This window comes from Stegostoma tigrinum, chromosome 12, assembly GCF_030684315.1.
Source record: "Stegostoma tigrinum isolate sSteTig4 chromosome 12, sSteTig4.hap1, whole genome shotgun sequence".
NCBI lineage: Eukaryota > Metazoa > Chordata > Chondrichthyes > Orectolobiformes > Stegostomatidae > Stegostoma > Stegostoma tigrinum.
Genome location: NC_081365.1, coordinates 72623311 through 72643971, shown reverse-complemented (window position 1 = coordinate 72643971; position 20661 = coordinate 72623311). Strand labels below are relative to the sequence as shown.

The 20661-nt window shown below is 37.5% G+C and overlaps 1 protein-coding gene across 2 annotated transcripts in view; it reads left to right on the top strand.

The window, feature by feature from the left end:
* The window catches only part of rb1 (retinoblastoma 1), a 174754-nt gene extending 155899 nt beyond the window's left edge, over positions 1–18855 (top strand). For both annotated transcript variants that reach the window (XM_048540579.2, XM_059650428.1), the window contains 8 exons: positions 774–925; positions 7012–7116; positions 7771–7884; positions 8249–8412; positions 9181–9211; positions 9965–10107; positions 10278–10330; positions 16611–18855. In XM_048540579.2, coding sequence (XP_048396536.1) covers positions 774–925; positions 7012–7116; positions 7771–7884; positions 8249–8412; positions 9181–9211; positions 9965–10107; positions 10278–10330; positions 16611–16684 — 836 coding nt within the window. In that variant the 3' untranslated portion in view covers positions 16685–18855. The remainder of the gene's footprint in view (positions 1–773; positions 926–7011; positions 7117–7770; positions 7885–8248; positions 8413–9180; positions 9212–9964; positions 10108–10277; positions 10331–16610) is intronic.
* Positions 18856–20661: the final 1806 nt, after the last annotated feature.

The window sequence follows — 20661 nt, the reverse complement described above, 5'->3', positions numbered from 1 at the left end:
GTAGAAGAACTACCTCTTTCTTACTGGCCAACTTTTAAAAAGCTGACGCTAGAAAGTTTAAAAATAACAGTCATTTAAGTACAACCTAACTGTCTAAATATCTAGTTTTTACAGTTTTACAAGGTAAATTGACATGTTTAAAACAGATAATGCAGTTAGTGGTGACAGAAGCAATTAGAATTACCTCTTTTTGTCTGGTTAAAAAAATGGTTTTCTTAACTGGCTTATACACAGCATAAACCATTTGATCATTTTCATCCAAAAATAAAATTTTCAAGCTTCACTTTCAGTACTTTGCTTTAGAAGGATATATTTGACCTCCTGTTTCAGAAAGATTTCCCATTATAATAATTTATGCTGCTTTATTCAGCTGAGTCAGTCACCCTGCCCAGGAAAATTACATCAATTTTTTTTTGTTTACTTGGAGTCTGAACCCCACCATTTCATCATAGTTGGTTACTTCATCTTCCGTTGGGATTTCATCAGAATTTGCTTATTTTGTTACCCTCCAAAGACTAATAGATTAATTCATTCTTCCCCATCAGCTGCCAGCAGGTTCTCCTATATAACATGGCTAATACATATCAGAACATATTGAATATCTGAAAATAATACTGATATGTATCGAGGAAACTTTCTCCAATTTGAAAATACATTTCTTTGCAAGAATTATGTGAAGACATTTTTGGTTGTTTTGATAATATTCTGTGATGGTAAATTATTGACCACAAAACTAAAATGACTTTGCTTCTTGCCGTGCATTATTTGTGCAGTGTATCGATTGGCATATCTTCGATTGATTATGCTCTGCAACCATCTTTGTCTGCCATCTGACCATCCTCCACTTGAAGCCATCATATGGACTCTGTTTCAACATACCTTAGGAAATGAATATGAACTTATGCGAGACAGACATTTAGACCAGGTATCATGTGCTATTTATTTCATTTAGAGACAATTGAACCATCTTCCAATGTGGCTTTTTTGGTACTTGGAACAATTATTTCTTGTAATGTGGAGGCATCAAAACTGAACATGATGCTTGTAGCATGTGAAGGAGATCAGTATTATTTTCCTCTCCTGGATCCTAACATTAGATCAGCATTTTTCAAGTTCATTTCCTAGCCACAGCCATCAAGATTGAGAGATTGGCTGCTTCTTGGGCAGGGAGACCTTCTGCATTATTCTTGATTGTTAAGGGGATCAAAGGTTACAGGGAGAAGGCGAGAGACTGGGGTTGGGAATCTTATCAGCCACGATCGAATGGCAGAGCTGATTCAGTGGGCCGAATGGCCTAATTTCTGCTTCTATGTCTTATGGTCTTATTATGGCATAATTTGTCAGTATCAAATGACAAAAGATTCAAGAGCAAGCAGTTCAGTGTTGGTGAGAGTGAGTGGGAAGGTCAGGTGTCAAACTAGGCAAGATCGGTTGGAGAACTGCTGCAATCTTGGATGCTGGGGCTAGAGAGATTGCGAGTTTGGTGCTGGAACTTTTGCTAGCTTATGACCAGAGACATTAGGTATTTGGAGGCAGAAGTGATAGATCTTAGGAAAGTGGCAGGAGAGATTGGTGCCTCCATGTACAAATAGATGGGGGAGGAGAGCATCAGGAGAGAATGTGGATGGTCAAAGACTGGACATAAAACTGAAGATATGTCTAGAGTCCTACGGAACACACAACAAGTGAACCTCCAAGAGAATTTCCAAGAAAATTTCAACTTCTGATGAACATATCCCCTACTCCATTGCTCCCTCCATGAATATCACAGTTGGGAAGGATTTGTGGTATTTGCTTGGGTAATTACCCAAGAAATGTTAGATACATTAACACCTAGTCTAACTCTTGGGTAACTATAGAAACAGCTCTCCAATGAACTTTGCCAGACTAGTCCCCTGAATCAACATGCTGCCACTCTGACTGATGCAACTAAACACCACCTTAAGTTAACACATCTCTCTGACCCAGACCGACTATTCCCTTCAGTACCACCTGACAACTGCCCAGTTAGATTACACCCTGACCAATCACGCTCTTGCCCCCTCAACCTAATCTGAATACTCGACAACTGCTCTCCCAACCTGAATGGCACCTGGCTACCCCTCTGATCCAAACTGAGTCCTCCTCCAACCTGACTACCCAGTGAATTACCCACCCATCTACCTGCATCCACTCTCATACCATGTTACGTGCACATAGCCACCTCACCCATATAAACACCACACTCTCATACCCAGGTACCTACATCCCAGCAGCCCACCTCACATTCACCTATCTACCTTTCCACCTTTCCATTTTATCCCCTCACCAAACTATCTGTAGACTCAGTCCTCCACTCACCATTCACCCACTCATCCATTAACATTCAGACTGCATTTGCCCTCACTGTCAATGAATCAGAATCCTGGAATTTCCTCCCTAACGACATGGATATACTGACAGCAAAAACAGACTACAGTTGTATAAGAGGGCAGCTCATTCCCACTTTCTCAAGAGCAACTAGGAATGGGCACTAAATGCTGGCAGTAAATGAATGAAATCACAATTCTGTGAAAACCAGGCTTATTGTAGAACCCTGTAGAAGTATGCAACTGCATCAGTTTGGAGAAATGTATTTTTGCAGGGCAATGCAATGACCACTGCCATTGCTTGGAAGATCTGTGCCACTGCCTTTAAATTCCTCATTTTAAGGTACTTTTTTTTTTCGTAAAAGTGACATTACAGCAGGATTTAGTATACAATATACTTCAGTAAACTGAAGATAATAAGCTGAGGAAATAGCTTGACTCTAATGTGGTATCAAACCAAGAAAACTCCTGATAATGAAAATAGGAAATGTTAGACAAACTCAGCAGGTCTGACAGCATCTATGGAGAAAGAAAAACAGAATTAATGTTTTGAGCCGAATGACACCTCATCGGAATATTCCTTGAGTTTTGCAGAGTTAGGCTAACTCTTAAATGTGGGAGCAGAAGTAGGCCATTCAGCTCAATGAATCTGCTGTGCCATTCAGTAAATTCATGGCTCACATCATAATCCCCAACTTTGCTGCCTTTTCCCATAATCTTTGATTCCCTAAATGTTTAAAAATCTATCTCAGCCTTCAACGTACTTAACAACCCAGCCTTGACAGCTCTCTGTAGTAGAGAATCCCACAGATTCACTATCCTTTGAGAGAAGAAATTCCTCCTCAATCCCTGTCTTAAATGTGCAAACCCTTATTCCGAGACTATGTACTCTTGTCATAGACTCTTCCACAAATGGAAACAAGCTTTCCATATATACCCTGTCAGGTCCCTAAGAAGCTTGTATGTTTCAACAAAATTGACTTTGATTCTTCTAAATTCCAACGAGCTCGTGCCCAACTTACTCAACCTCACCTAGAAAGAAAATCTGTCGATATCTGAGATCAACTTAGTGAAATGTTTTTTGAATAGCCTCCAATGCTAGATATTTTTCATTAGAAAAGGGGTCCAACATCTTTCAGAGTATTCCAGCTGTGGAATAATGCCTAGTATGGTTTTAGCAAAACTTCTGTACTTGTATACTCCATTCACTTTCCCCATTACCAGCTGAACTTGTGTTCTAGCTTTTTGTGATCATAGACAAGGACACCCACCTGTTTCTTCTGTTCACTCATCGGAGTAGAGCATTGCTGTTGGCCCAGCATATATTGTCCATACCTTGTTGCCCTTGAGAAGATGTTGTGAGCTTCCTTGTCCATGTACTGTAGGTAAACCCACAATGCTGTTAAGGAGGAAATTTGAAGATTTGACCCAGCAATGATATATTTCCAAGTCAGGTTGGTGAGTGGCTTGGGGGTGGACCTTGCAGGTGGTAATGGTGCTTCCATGTATCTGCTGCAAAGCTGTTCTAGATGGTGGTGATCTATGTTTTAGAAGATGTTGTGAATTTCTGCAGTGCATCATGTGATGGTACACACTTGCTGCTATGTCAGTGCTGGAGGGAGTGATGCTTGTGGATGTAACGTCAGGCAAGCAGACTGCTTTATCCTGGATGGTGTCAAACTTCTTGAGAATTGTTGAAGTTGTACACCTCCAAGCAAGTGGGTAATATTTCATCACGCTCATGACTTGTGCCCTGTAGATGGTGGACAGGCTTTGGAGAGTCAGGAGGTGAGTCAGACGTTACGAGATTCCTTGCTCTTGATTTTCTGTTGTAGCCTGTCTACTTATGTGGCTAGTTCAGTTGAGATTCTGATCAATGGTAACTCCCAAGATATGGTCACACTATTGATTGGCAAGGGATGATGGCTTGATTGTCTCACATTGGAGATAGTCATTGCGTGGCATTTGTGTGGAACACACATTACTTGCTACTTGTCAGCCCTGGTTGTTGTCAACGTTTGCACATTGACTGTTTATTTGAGGGATCACAAATGGTGCTGAACATTGTACAGTCATCAACGAACATCCACAACTATCTTCTTATGTGCTAGGTATGACTGTAGCCAAGAGAGTTTTTTCTTCCCCAATTCCCATTGGCTCCAGTTTTGCTATGGCTCTTTGATGCCACACTTGGTCAAATGCAGCCTTGATATTAAGGCAGACACTGATCTCATCTGGAATTCAGTTCTTTTGTCCATTTTATGAACCAATCACTCTGTCTTGAGGCTTTCCGCAGTCTTTCCACATTAAAATAATGTGGTTCCTCTATTCTTCCTGCCAAAATGCACAGTCTCACTAATTGCCTTCCTACCTATTCTTGTGCCATCAACAAATTTGGTCATAGTACATTCATTTTCCTCATTCAAGTCATTCATATTTGTAAGTTATTGACATTGGCACTGATCTCTGTGGCATTCCATAAGCAAGAGGCTGCCATTCTAAAAATGCCCCCTTTATCCCAAATCTAATAGTTAGCCAAACCTCCTCCAAGTTAATATACTACTTCCAAAACCATGGATATGGTCTTACCCCATTAAGTAGCCCAACATGTCGTAATTTATCAATGCCTTTTGAAAATCCACGATATCACATCCCCTGCTTCCTGTTTATCTATCCTATTCCTGAAAGAATTCTATTGTTAGTAATGATTTCTCCTTCCTTAAGACATGCAAACTTGATCATATGTTTCTAAATGCTCTATATAACTTTTTTTATATATAGTAATCTAACTAATGTTCCCAATAACAGACTTTAAGCCAACTAAGGTGACCAATTTTGAATCACTTAGTCTGAGGAATGTGATCATCAACAGGAGCAAATTGTCCAGGTAACTATCACCATCCCTATTGTGGCACAATAGCAGCAGCTCCTTAACTTGGAATTGAAGTTCCTTGAGCTGCAAATCCTTACTACAAATGTGCCTGCTCTGGATCATATTCAGCAGCTTCCACATGCTGTGGCAGCAACGTATCACCTATTCTGCCATCACTATAATATTTGATTTAACTGGTTAATGAGTTGAGATTCCACACTATTTACATTTCACTTTAATGATATTTTGTTTTTATAAACTAAAATGAATAAAATATCAATCTAATACTTAGTTACTTTTATGAAACAATAGAAAGATACTGAAGCCATAAATGCAAAGTGAAGACCTTACTTTTACTTTAAAATATATTCACCAACCAGCTTCTTTCCCTGCACTCACATCATTTCGTGGTTTGTGACACCGCTGTGTTACTGGTCCGACTGAAGGTCAGCTTCTTGATGCACACTTTTTATCCTCTCTATTTACCTCTAGCTCTGGTGAATTTACTCCTTGGATTAAAACCTGGTTAAAGTACTTCTGTCTACCTTTAGACCAAATTTCCAATTTGAACCAAATTATTGTCCGTATTCCCACTCTGCCATTTTGCTGCAGTCTTGCTGTGAATGTGTTTAACTCCTGCAGTGAGGTGCTACAGTTGGTTCAGTGTCCCCAGGCATTGAAAGTAAACAAATGTGAATTTCCTGCAGGCTGGTACACACCTGGTTTCACTCAGCTGAGCAGAAACATTGTTTAGGAGATGTTTTGGTCATATCCTTGTTTCTGACTTGATGGTATTAGAAAAATTCCAATTATCAATTGAAGGGGTTGTGTCTGATAAATTATTGAATTTTAATAGAGTTAATGACTAAGATTACATTAGAAAGAGTTCTGAAGAAGGGTCTAGGTCTGAAACGTCAGCCTTACTTCTCCTCTGATGCGGCTTGACCTGCTGAGTTTTGTTCATGTTAGAGAAAGTGTTGCCTACTCAAAAAGATGATGTTAAATCTCACAAACAATGTGGAGTTCTTTCAGGCTCTTAAAATAACTTGATGAATGCCCCGACACTAATGTGCCAGGCAAGGTCTTAACTGATACAAGGTCTAGCCCTCTGTACAAAGTTAAAAATGGGCCAATATCGCAAGATTATTTTTCAGAGATACCTGCTACCTTCAGTTCATCAAGTGCTAAATAATAATGCATTCTAAACTGAACGACAGTTGTGTCTCTATAAAGAGGAACGTCTCTTAATTCTTTTTCACCATAGCACTCAGTAGTGTGTGTTAAAGAGGCTTTTTGGAGACTTTCCTTGTTGACAGAGCACAGAATCGGAGCATTCATTTGTTATCTTAATACTTCAGTCTCTGTTGGTGCAACACTCACCTCTGCTAGAGATGCAATCAGTCTTACCAGGATAAGTAAGTGAAACAAAAATAATAAATCTGTGTTTAATTGTATAACTGATGTAATTGTCATAATTATGCAGATATTTGTACTATGGGGCTCTGAAATTTTTGTAGCTATTATGACTTAAACTACCTGTATTTTATTGCATCAATCCAATTTTTGTTCATAACAAAATTGGGACTAAAAAGAGGATTCTGTAAACTGATAGATTATTTCCTTCTGTACACTACATATATATTTCTCATTCAAAGCATATTATAACAAATGAGTTGTGCACATAACTGCAAAGTAAATACTTGATAAGAAATAAGTGCTTTGTAAGAATGTTTTGAACCTCTCTCCTATGTAGGTTTGTCAAAATTAATTAGCCCATCTGTGTTTTAACAGATAATGATGTGCTCCATGTATGCCATTTGCAAGGTGAAGAACATAGACCTTAGGTTCAAGATGATTGTTACCGCCTACAAGGACTTGCCAAACACAAGTCAAGAGGTATGTCAGACAAGTTTGAAATTTTTTGGGGGAGGAAGGGGCTTACTTTTCAGACCTTCATCCAGTACTATAAAATATTATGTATTCAAGAAGAGAAAAGCCCATTTCTACTTGCACAGCTTGTTGATTTGACTGGTGCTCTCATCCTTCTCCCCACTTCATCTCTCCTGTTCTCACCATCTCTCTGTCTCTCACACACCCCGTACATATTGTCCGAACTGCATTCAGGTCCTTCTGGAAGAACAGCAAGACATCACTCTTCAGCACCTCTGGAATAGTGTTACAGGCATTTATGAATTCCTCACATTCTACTTCGGGCACATCAAATTTGTTTAGATTATGGGTGAATGTCTGGTAGGATTTACCCTAGCAGCTGGTCAAATTGTGACACTAAATATTGAAGCAAATTTCTCCAACGAGGGAAATTCAGAGCAGGACAGCTAACAACCCAATTCATGATGTCCCTATCTGGTGTACTCAATATCATATGACCCATTGCTAAATAATATCTGCTTCAAAATAAGAAGTAGAACACATTAAGTCTTCATGTCAGACTTGACTAATTTTACTGAAGTAGTAAGGCTCACTGCGTTTGCAGTTCAGTTATGTAAATAAATGGTTTAATTAAGGCATTCATTTTCTCTCTTTCTTAAGACCTTTAAACATGTGCTGATCAGAGAAGGGCAGTATGATTCCATTATAGGCTTCTACAACTTGGTGTTCATGCAGAGGCTGAAAACCAATATCCTGCAGTATGCTTCAACACGTGTGAGTTACTACATTGTCTGTTTTTCCAAAGAACAACATAGTGTTGCATATATGAGCTGAGTAGCTAATAATTTCTGATATCTTTAATATAATTTTTGATAACTGTGTACTGAATAAAATGACACCAGAAAATATTGAAGACAACACTGCCTTTTCCTAATAGCTTGAAAAATGAACTGATGATTATTCTGTTAACTGATTATACTGCCACATTCACTGACTTGAATATGATGCAACAGGGTTTTACACTCCATCACTAACAAATTGACAATCGTGATAATTGTTTATGTATTTTCAAGCTGTCCAATATTGAAATATTAAAACTCCAGGGTTTGGCTTATTCTGTACTATCTCTTTTAAAAAGCCACCAACGCTCTCACCAATTCCTCAAGTTCCTCGAAGTACATTTGGTTTTCCAAGTTCTCCATTGCGTGTGCCCGGTGGAAATAACATTTATGTATCTCCACTGAAAAGTCCGTACAAAACTGACGGACTGCTCTCCCCGACAAAACTGACTCCAAGAACACGGTGAGCATATTTCAAACGTTCAATAATAGTGCAAATTGTAGCTCATGTTCTAGGTCTCGGTTTCTGATACTGATATCGTTTACAGCCCAAAAAATGTTACACTACTTTATTAAAAATGCCAGAGCAAAATATTGTACATGGTGAAAATCTGAAACTAAACAAACTACTAGAAATATTCAGTGGATTAAGCAGCATCTGTAAAGAGAGAAGCATGGTTAACAGTTTATGCTGAATCCTTATTAAAATGCAGTTTCTCACTGGTGGTGGCTTACTTTTCTCTGTTTGATTTATCCTGATAACTCAATATGCAGTAAATGTTTATATTCTGTTATAGCATTTAAGACTAGCAAAAATGGTTTGTCTGCCATTTTTCCTTTGAGGTAGAATGTATCTGATTATTTGCTTTATGTTTAACATGATTACCTTAAAAGAAGAAGCAGGGCCAATCAAGTGAGGTTAATTCTGTAAAGTAATAAGGTACTGTTTCTGAACAGATTAAGGGACCTAACTATAGACTGAAACTATTTTTTTATTGCAGAAACCTTTTAAACAGTAGACTTTTTCACACAGGTGACATTAGAATAGCCAAGTATTCTACCTTTGCAGAATTGTATAGATAAAAACAACATGCTATTGGCAGAGATGGCTTGCTGTACTTCTGTGTATGATTTTTTTAATATACTATCTTTATATAGTACTTATAATGTCAAGTCCCCTAAGAATGGTCAGTATTTTTCATAACTGATGAATAATTATTTGATTTCACAGAATATTAGTGTCTATTGGAGAGCCATTTGGGGTGAGTGACACTTTTTAAAATATTTTGTGTGCGCAGAATTGTCATCCTAAAGCTCCTTAAATGTTTTGTTGTACTATGTCCATATTAGTTTTCCAGGTGTAAAACATCAAGCCTGATAATGACCTAGGCTTTTGAAATAGAAATCTGAATACTCAATTCACACATTTAGTTAAGTAATGATCTTTTCTATAATCCCTTGCTCATGATTTGATATTGATAATTTAAACAAAGGTACCGTACAGCACAGGATCTCCAAGTCAAATTTCAGTGATTTATTCACTTATTTATTCATTGAAATTGGAATCAGGTTTAAATTTAAATCTCAATCAGAAAACTTGGAAAAACCACCAATATCCAATCATAATTTGATATTTGGTATTTTTGGTGATGACAGTAATCAGGCCAATAAAAGGAATTCTCATGACAGTCTTCCTTTTTAGTCCTCTAGAAATTCCCTAAGGGATTTAGCAGTGTACAAATCAAACTGATCCTATCCAGTAGAACCATGAAAGCACCATTAAGTTGCCCTTGTGTGTCCCATCTAATCTCAATTTACAGTACCAAATCTAGTTGTGCAACAATTGGATATTATGCTGTATTTCAAGACTTGGTTAGGGGATATTTTCTTTGACACGAGTCAGTGTGTAGATTGAGGAAAGTAACATAAAGGGAAAAAATGTACATTCTTTTCCCCTCCAAGCTGGTCTTTGATCTATCATATAATTGTCACCAAACACATGGTCATCGTTTCAGTCACCAGAAAAATTCCAAAAGATCAACCAGTTGGTGAGTTCCAGTGATCGTCACCTTAAGAGGGCTGGAGATGCAGGGAGTCTGCCAAAACCCCTCAAGAGGCTTCGCTTTGATATGGATGGTCAAGATGAGACGGATGGCAGGTAAACAAAGAAGACAATTCTGCTGGTCCATTCTGTATCTTTTCAGAAGTCAGCCAAAAAATTATCTTTCAAAATGACGATTATTTCAGTTTAAAGCAGAGCTGCACCCATGTGACTTACTCGATGCTTACTCATTGTTCATATGTTTGCATTGTTTTTCTGCCTTTTAGCAAGCACTTGTCTGGGGAGTCTAAACTACTGCAGCAAAAGATTGCTGAAATGAGTAAGTCGATTCAAATTTCTTCCAAATTATCGATGAGTACCGTGTGTCAGTGGTTTTCATGTCTTATGGTTAGGTTATCTAGCACTCTAATTAATTAGTTTTGATGTGGAGGAGTTGGTAAGTTCTTGGCTAACTCTAGAAAGTGAGAAATGACTTGCCAAAGCAGGTCATCTAACCTCAAAGGCTGAAATTCAGTGTCAGATTATATTGCTTAGCAACAGTATTTACATTACAGTTTCAGACAGATGTTTAGGAATTAGATGAAACCAGATATGAATAATCTAACATCTGTGAAAGGCATTCTAGAGTTCATTGGTTTTATGTTCCACAGAAGGAACAAGCATATTCATGCCATGAACTAAAAATTAATTTTCAAAGCCCTGTAAAGGTTGACCCAGTCAGTTAGCTTACCAACTTGGAGTAGATGGTCTATGGTCTTAAATTGGGGGTGTGTGTGGTCAACCAATATTTTGTGGCTTTTTGCTTATTGTGTCAAAGTGAAACCTCACTAATTGTAATAATTCAGATTTCATAGCTGAAAACCGAGCAGACTTAAGAAATATGTTACTTGAATGATGCACATTAGGTGTATTATCCAAGTGGAAATATTGCCATTGCTTTTAGTGAATGCCTTTTGATAAATGAGCTCTTTCAAAATACAATAACCAATTGCTTTCACATTTACGTATAGTAACAGGTAATGAAATTCAATGCAACAGGACTGTGGATGTTCAAATGACACAAACTATTCTTTGTTTATTGCATGTGTTGTTATTGTACTGTAGAGATTTATTATATTTCACATAATGCAGGTTTTGAGTAGATGGTTGGTACTTTAGTCTTTGAAGGGAGATCTTTTCCCTGACATTGTCCTGTTTGGATGTGGACCAGATTGCATAGAATGAAAGCCCTCCTCTGTTCTTAATTTGAACATAAATAACCAAATTTTAATATCTACAGTAATTAGTGTTCCTTTTTTTAAACTACCATTACTCAAACTAGATCTGTTTCTTTGCTGACCGTAATCTAATGTAGCTAATAGGAAGGGACAATTGGTTAAATAGTTTAGGGTGCACCATTCTGCTTCAAACAGGTTAGAAGGAAGCATGTGTCCATGAATTATCTCAGCCAATACAAGAATTGTTAACACAATTTGGCATGATGCTGTAGTTGTTTAGCCACCTGAGCTCTAGTGATTTTGAATTCCATTTTCACTCCTTATGACTTCATTATGTGAATAGTGGAGCACGTTAAAGTGGGATTGGAGTACCTTGGTTGGTGACACAGCTATCAGACTCTGAAATCTGCCTGTGAAAACCACACATTTTTATCTCGAAACTCGGCAATGGAGAAAAAGAATTGAACAATTGCAATCTCTTTGAAGTTTCATGGATATTCACATAAATCACATCATTGGAATCCATGTAACCACCAAACAGTATTTTTGGTGACATCACTCTTAAGTCTGGATATTAATTATGGGACTTAAATTGGAGGAACCCACTATACCAAAAATATCTCTGGTTAACACGTGTGTAGAAGAAATTGCAGTTTTTGAAAACAAAGAATGAATAACTCTGGCCAGTTGAGAAATTTAAAATGATTTTATTTCACCTGTCCCCTCTCATCTGATCTAGCACTTAATTCAAAATCTGACATAGCATGAAGGTGAAACCAAGCAACATGTAACTTAAGCCCATGAGATTGTATTCTGTCCATTTGGCAACATTATTAATATGCTGTACATTGCAGGCTGTTTTCAATGTGAGGTCACAATAGACAACCTTATAATTCATAAATATTAATAGCTACACACTAAAGGAAGAAATATGACAGATATTCAGAGTCCCTTGCAGAAGGGAAATATGCAGAATCTGTTGGGGATGCATTCAATGAAGTTGCTAGTTTTTTCCAATATAATTGGAATGCTGACTCAGTACTTTTCAGACTATAATGGTACCAGGAACAGATCGATGGTAAATTGCTGTTCAGTCAGTTCCAATATGTTGTTCATTGTATAAAATTAAGGGCACAATCTTGTAATGGTAATGTTTCTTATTCTAGAAGAGGTGAGTTCAGATCCGGCCATGGCACTTTGAGACTGTAATTGCAGTTTTAAGAAAGCTGGAAATAATAAAATAGGTCCCAACAAAAGTGATCACAAAGCTGTCAGATTGTTGTAAAATCTCAACTGTTCTCCAAAGAAAGAAGCCTGCTGTCATTAGCTGTTCTGCTTTTTATTGTGACTGTAGTTCTAGACCAATTCTATAGGCAAGGAGAAGTTTCTCCCGAAAGAACTGCAAATACTGTAAATCAGAAAACACAAATAGAAATTGCTGGAAAAACTCAGCAGGTCAGATGCTGCAAATTTCTCCTGTTTATTCTGTGCAAGTTGCTCATGATTTCAGAAAGCTGTATGAAATCTCTTCACGTCTCTAAGGATAACAGTCCCAACTTCTCCAATCTATACTCATGACTGAAGTTTCTCATTCCAGGAATCATTCTAGTAAACCACGTCTGCGCTTTGCCTAGTGTACTCACATTCTTCCAGACCTGTACAGACTGAGTATTATTCAAATTCAAATTTTATTTGCTCTTTACCTCCCTGTAATGTTCTGACCTGCTGTTTGTGGTTATAATCATGGCAAGATTGTTTGTACGTGCCCTCATGACTTTGTTTAAGAAGTTATTGTGGCATCGACAGGTGTGCATTTTAAATGTTGAAATCTAGAACCTGCTTCTAGATAGAAACCTTAGGTATTATTTAAATTGATGCAAACTTGCACTTCAGCAAGAGTTAAGATTATTCAGAAAATTACAGGTTCATCAGATCCAAATTTGGCTCAATGGCCAGAATCAAAGAGTAATAATTGGTGTATATTTTTGTAACTGGGAATTTTTGTTTTAATTTGGGTTTTGCAGAGCTTAGAGATTTATACAGCTGTTGCCAAGACTGGATAATTTTAGGCTCTGTGGAAAGACAGGATGAAGTTTACTTGAGAATACAAGAGGCTAGGGTGATATTTACTTGGTGTATAGAATCATAGGGTCCCATTTCTAATATCAAAGACATTGGCTGGGAGATTGATCCTATTATCAATTAATTTAAATCAAAGAGGAGGTGAGTGATTTAAGTGAGCAGACAAGAAAAGTAGTGGATCATTTGGAAAACTGAGTTTGTTTACTTTAAGAGTAAGAATCAAAGAGCAGAATATTTTTGAAATGCATGAAGCATGCCAATATTAATGAACAGGTTCAGACAAGTATCTTCAAACAAGGAACACCAGAATCTAATTATTCAATATTTATGCAGCAAATAAGTGACCTTCACAGTAAGGATTACAAGTATAAGGAAGCTTTGCTACCATTATGGCTCTGGAAAGATCACACCTGGAATATTGTCCACTGTTTTGGCCTCAATATTTAAGGAAAAATATCCTTGGCTTGAAGATGGATAATGAATGTTCACTAAGTTGGATTCTGGATTAAGGGTTGACTTAGGATGAGAGACTAAGTAAATTAGATCTGTATTCTTTGGAGTTAAAAGAGAAACAAGATTCTGAAGGGACAAAAACACATTCTTGGAGAAACTCAGATCTAGCAGTATCTGGAGAGAAAGCGGAGTGGATTTTTCAAGACCAGTGACCCTCTTTTTGTTATAACAAGGTGCAGAGCTGGATGAACACAGCAGGCCAAGCAGCATCAGAAGTGCAGGAAGGATGACGTTTCGGGCCCATACCCTCCTCCACAAATGGGGGAGGGGAAGGGGGTTCTGAAACAAATAGCGAGAGAGGGGGAGGCAGATAGAAGACAGATAGAGGAGAAGATAGGTGGAGAGGAGTCAGACCAGTTCAAAGTGGCCAGGATGGAGCCAGTGAAGGTGAATGTAGGTGGGGAGGTAAGGAGGAGATAGGTCGGAGTCCTCCCTGGACTGACCTATCTCCTCCTTACCTCCCCACCTACATTCACTTTTACTGGCTCCATCCCCGCCTCTTTGACCGGTCTGTCTCCTGTCCACCTATCTTCTCATTTTGAAGTGCGCACTATTTTGACCTCCTATGAATTATCTTTCACGTCCATTTATAGATTAACCACCAATCAGAATGTGCCAGTAATCTGAAGAAAGGTAATTAGCTAGACAAAGCTAATTAGTTGGATCAACCCTCTGTGTCCTTAATAATCAGCCCAATTGCACTTTTGTTCTGGAAGTAGTAGGAACTGAAAATGCTGAAAAATCTGACTGTTTTCAGTTTACTGTTATTAAACTTGTCAGAATTTACAAATGACTAGCCCGTTAATGCTCCAAATGAACCTCCTGTTACTCAAGATAAGCCCAACCAACCTATCCACTCGTTCTCTCTCCCTCATATACTTATCTAATTTCTCTCAGATGAATATTCTCACCACCAAGTAAATAGGGTATATTGATTTTTGTTTAGTCTTATTGAAGACTTCTTCCATTTATGGTCCTAGCTTTGGTCTCTCCAACAAATAAATATCCTTTTTATATGAATTCAATCAAGTCCCTTCATAACTTTACATGCTACTGCTGGGTTCTCTGCAACCTTCTGGAATAAAGAACTTCACCTTGTTCAGTGTCTGTTTCTATAGCAACAAGTGATCCTCTGCATCGAAAAATAAATCAGTGACTGCTGAACTTGATGTGATAGCTTGTGTCTTGTGTCATATTCAAGACTGTCTAACAATAAAAGGAAGAATAATTTGACTAAGCTCCTGAGATTACTCTCCCTTCCAGCCTTGGGAAATGATTCTCTTCCCATTTGATCCTGCCAGCAAGTTGCGAAGTGTTTCTGCATGATGCTGTCAGTTCAGAGCAGCATGTATTATTTCTCGATCCTTACTCATTTCATGACACTATATATATTCACCAAACCTTGGACTAAGCTAACGTTGCTCTTAAGTGTTTACATCGTAAAGGTACATGACATTTTGGAATTCAGGATTAATCATAACCACTTATTGAAATTACGATGTAGTTGTTGATTAATGAAAATAAGATACCTGGATAAATATTTTATTGCCAGAATGAGAATATTCACAAAATTTATGATTCTTGGGGATAATTCAAAAAGCCAACATTCTTTGGGACACAGCAGTTCTGAACTAAAGTGAGGGATGGAATAGATGTCAGGAGGTCACATTGCTAATGAATACTGTCTTAATGTTAATACTAATGTGTGCAGTTCTGACCATCAAATTAAATTGGTAGAAATTTCGACGGTGACACAGGCTATTTGATCCAATCAGTTTTCCCTTCAAACAAGCAAATGCATTTATCGGCATTATTCTCATAACCCTTTTTCTTTCCGTATCTAACCAACATAATCTTTATCAAAAATGACATGCAGAAATGAGTATTAATCTAAAATTTGGCAATCTTGTCCTTTCTGGTTCTACTTTTTTTTCTTATTTTGACATGCTGCTTGCTTTGAACTTTTTGTGCAGATATTAGTTCATATTCTGTTTTAGTTTTCCTTTTTACATTCCCCTCTGTCACATTCACCTTTAGATTCTTCCATATTTATTGTTCTGCAGGCTTCTTGGATTTTCATCTTCAAGCCATTTATCCACAGTAGTGAAAAATTATTAGTTTACTTTTAATGAAATAGTTAGTCTGTATATTTTTTAAAAAGACATTCCCATGTGTCAATTTCTGTCTCTACCACTCCTCAACAAGCAACCTTTTCTTGCAAATGTAAATCTTCTTTAACCATTTAACTTTACACCTGCCTATCTTTTCAGTACCCCAGCAGTCTCTTTCTCTCTACATGGACACAATATGTCAACATTTGTTTTTCCATTTTCATTCAGTTTACAAACAAATTTGTTAATACTACTTCAAAAATATTCTATTTTTCACATTCTTTAAATTGCAATACATGCATCTGAACTCTGTTTTACCATTTCTCATTCACCGGTGGATGACTTTTGGTTTAATATAACCCCAACTGTTATTTCAGTCTATTCCCTGTATTTAACTGGTCCATTTGATTCAATTCTCTTCCTCTATACCTCTCTCAATAAATTGGTCTTTGCATGAGTCAGTTTAAAGTATTTGAAAGGATGAATGCACAAGGGCATTCAGCACATACAATCTGCACAGTTTATTTTTATTCACTCGTGAGATGAGAGCATTGTTGGCTGGACTAGCATTTATTATCTGTCCTTAGATTTCCTCAATATATGAGTATAACAAACTGGTTAGTCTAAATAATATGAGACAGGATTCTTTAATTCTGTTTTGTTAATTTACTTGCAGCATCCACAAGGAATAAAATGCAAGAACAGAAGCTGAAAGATGGGGATGGTGGTATGAAAAAGGAGGAAAGCTGAGCTCCTCATCTATCTCAGTAATGTGTCTCCAGTGCATAATCGCCAGTAGCAGAATCATCTTCATGTTGATTTACATTCATTCTTTTTCCCAGATTACTTTTTATACGGAGCTTATTTCCTTTTACAATCTGCAGTTAATTAGTCATTTTAGAAAATTGTTTTGCTAAACACTATGCCTTTAAAGGTCATATTTTCCTCCAACTGTGAACCTTCACAAAATGTTTGATTAAATAACAGAGTAGGCCTGATCAAAGAAAGTACCTTGCTTTCCTTCTAATTTTTACCACTAAGTATTTACAAAAATGACCAGTGGAAAAGTCTGAATTCATAAGCTTCAACCAAAGGCCATTCAACACATCAGATCTGCACCAAGTACATTAGCTGACCCTCAACAACTATCCTCAATCTTCAGCTCCACTCACCTATGCTTCCTTTCTCTGGCATTTCTGATGTGATTTGCATTAGTATACTTATTTCAGTTTAGCATTACTTGCTTCATCCTCAGTATTTAACACAGGAACTTTTAGCATTACAACTCCCACTTTTAAATTCGATACTTTGACACGTCCATCATTTGTTTCTTAAGGATAAGATGTGATACTCTGCTCAAATTGCAAATCTCCTGCTGGGTCCTTGTACCAGAGTCTGTGCACAGCTACACTTTTGTATCTAAGTGTAAATTGAGCCTGCTCAGTTCTAAATATTTCTTTAAAATGTTCATCAGGATCGTGTATCATAATCAGCAATGTGGAATTTCATCAAAGTTGATAAGTTTTGTGTAATCTACAGTTAGATGCACAGAATGTTTGTCAGTAAGTTCTAGTATCAATTCCACATTAAATGCAATAATCTCCATCTCATCTTGATTGGTCTGTTTTTTCAAAAAAAATGAAGGCAATTAACAGTTTAAGGAGGAAAATATGGCCCAAAATATGTAGCATTTGCACAAAATACGTGCAATTTCAATTTTATTGATGTTTTATTTATGTCTGAGATTTTTTACTTTTACAAACTAGAAATAAGTTTGTCTTTAGTTGAATTGTCTTCAAGCAAATGTGCCTGCCAATTTTGTTTCTAAGATTGTTGGAAACTTACTTACGAAATTTGCATCAAGTCACATGAAATCTGGCATTTACAACAATTTTCACAACCTTGGGAGTCTTACATCCAGTGTACTTATATAATTTAATGCAGGAAATAGGCCAGAAAATTTGCACATAGCAAAGTCCCTCCAACAGCAATTAAATAAATGACTGAAGATGATCAATGTTAAAAGTTGATTGAGGGATCAAAATGGGCTAGCTCACAAGGAGGACTTTCTGATTATCTTCTATGAATAGGACCATAGGATCTTTTCCCCTCACCTGACAGGACAGACAGAATCTCTGGCTATGCAGTGCTTACTCAATGAAGTCCCAGCCTAGTTTATATTGCTCAAGTCTGGAGTGGACCTTGAACTGACAGCATTCTGGCCCAAAAGGTTAGAACAGTGCTACTAAGAGTCAAAGCTGATATCTTTCAAGTGTAAACGATTTGGCAAACTGCACTATATATTTTGATTTGTGCATTGAAACAGAACCAAAATGTTGTTTTTCAGAGGTATAACCAGATGAACTATTTAAGTTTGCAGGGGTCATTAGCACGTTACCAGCATTAATGAACGATGGAATGAATCCTAAGCCATTTTGCTGAATTTTGGCTTCTATACCTCAGACATACGCAACTGAAATGCAGATTACTAAATCAAAATCTCGCTGAATATCTCAAACATTTTGATGAACAAATTACAAAGTACAATCTGTGTTGTATTTATAGCAAATGTTTAAATTGCCCTATGGACAGCAGTATGAATAACACTGATATTTAGTTGGGATAACTGTATTAATGTTGGATTGTTTCAGGTTTGAGATAGTTGCCTGAGAGAACTTGGAAACTGTTCCTGTCTATAAAATGCTCAACAACATTCATGCATGGACATCAGTATTCATTGAATTTAAATAGTTAAATCAATATACAGATTAAATACCTCTCCATCTTTGAGTAAAAAAGATACAGGTCTGTACTTGTTATTTGTTTAGCAAACAATCTATTTGACTGCACATTAAGGTACTGTTTTTATATTTTATATACAGTCAATAAAAATCTGCAATATGCCTGTGGTTTTTGTTGTAGCTGAAGATTTAAGAGATCTATTCTTCATTCCTTTTTTGAACAAGAATTGCTGCAGAAGGTTTGCCTTTCAGTCAATACTTGACAATTCTTCAGGAAGCTGTTAATCTGCTCATTATTTACTCATCTGTTGCTCAACTCTGAGCAGATTCTCCATTCAGCCCCCAGTCTGCTTGTTGATTCTCAGCCTCGCCCTGTCCCTTCCTGTCTCTTCCCAACAAATGCTGACTTACCTCTGCTGGTGTGTACACCTTGGGTGGAATTAAATACGAACATTCACATTGCTGCTTCTCCAGAGGCCGTTTCCTTTTGATGTTAGACTCCCAAGTGAGCTAACAGCAGCAAAGGCAAGAAAGAAAAGACTTCTGATTGAGGAACAGTTCTTTGCAGAATGTTCCATAACACACTTGCCTTTAAAACGAAACCAGGGTCACAAGTTGCCTAAGGGTCTTTGGCGAGTAGAATTCTGGTCCTTTGGCTGTCTGATCTAACTCAAGTGGTGTAGGTGAAATATTAAAACAATGAAACCAAAAGTGGCCTGTTAATGAAGTTTATTTCCTTCTCTGTTTTAAACCTGTTGGGGCTGCAAATCTCTGACTACAGTGCACAAGCTGTACAAGGATGCAGACATGCTAATAATCAATGGCACATAGTGCCGGTCTGTCTGCCCACTAACAGAACTCATTCAAATTACTCACCTGCTTTGTAACATAGCAACACAAACATTTTAAGTATAAATCAAAAAGAAGCCCCAAAAGGTGTCAGATACGTCAAATAAACTAGCTTCAATACTAACATACAGTTTCATAGTCAGTTGTGACTTCAGTTTATTTACATTTAACATGACACAAAAATCACATTCTCGGGGTGGGGGGGAGAGGTTCGATGAAGAATCACTACTTGCTAACATTCAAAAAAAATACATTTTAGCAGTGAAGACAAACAAATTAAACAGCAGTATTAGCATTCTGGTAATTTTCTCAATTTGTTCATAATTTTTCCAGTTATTACATTTATTTAATAGCCTTCAGTTTACTTGTAGAGGATTTGAATGCATGTTTCTTTGTAACAAACATGATTAAAAATCATTACTATTAGGGTTTAATACATAAAGATCAACTTTTCACCCAACAAATTTTTAACTACTCATGGAGGGTAATCACATGATAGATAAATTAAGATACCTAGTGCTGTAATATCTCAGCTCAAGTTATCCTATAATTTATTAGATAGTTTAAAATAGGTGGTCATTTAGACTGCAAATAAACTGGGTGCTGACGCTGTGGAACAAATTCGGTTCACCTCTACTGCCAGGATCAAATCTGTACGCACAGTTAGTTAATGCAACAATAGTGTGATTACAGTAAAATCATCCATCTACATTCAAATAAGAATCTGGTAACAACTGTATCAGAGATAATGGGAACTGCAGATGCTGGAGATTCCAAGATAATAAAATGTGAGGCTGGATGAACACAGCAGGCCAAGCAGCATCTCAGGAGCACAAAAGCTGACGTTTCGGGCCTAGACCCTTCATCAGAGAGGGGGATGGGGGGAGGGAACTGGAATAAATAGGGAGAGAGGGGGAGGCGGACCGAAGATGGAGAGTAAAGAAGATAGGTGGAGAGGGTGTAGGTGGGGAGGTAGGGAGGGGATAGGTCAGTCCAGGGAAGACGGACAGGTCAAGGAGGTGGGATGAGGTTAGTAGGTAGCTGGGGGTGCGGCTTGGGGTGGGAGGAAGGGATGGGTGAGAGGAAGAACCGGTTAGGGAGGCAGAGACAGGTTGGACTGGTTTTGGGATGCAGTGG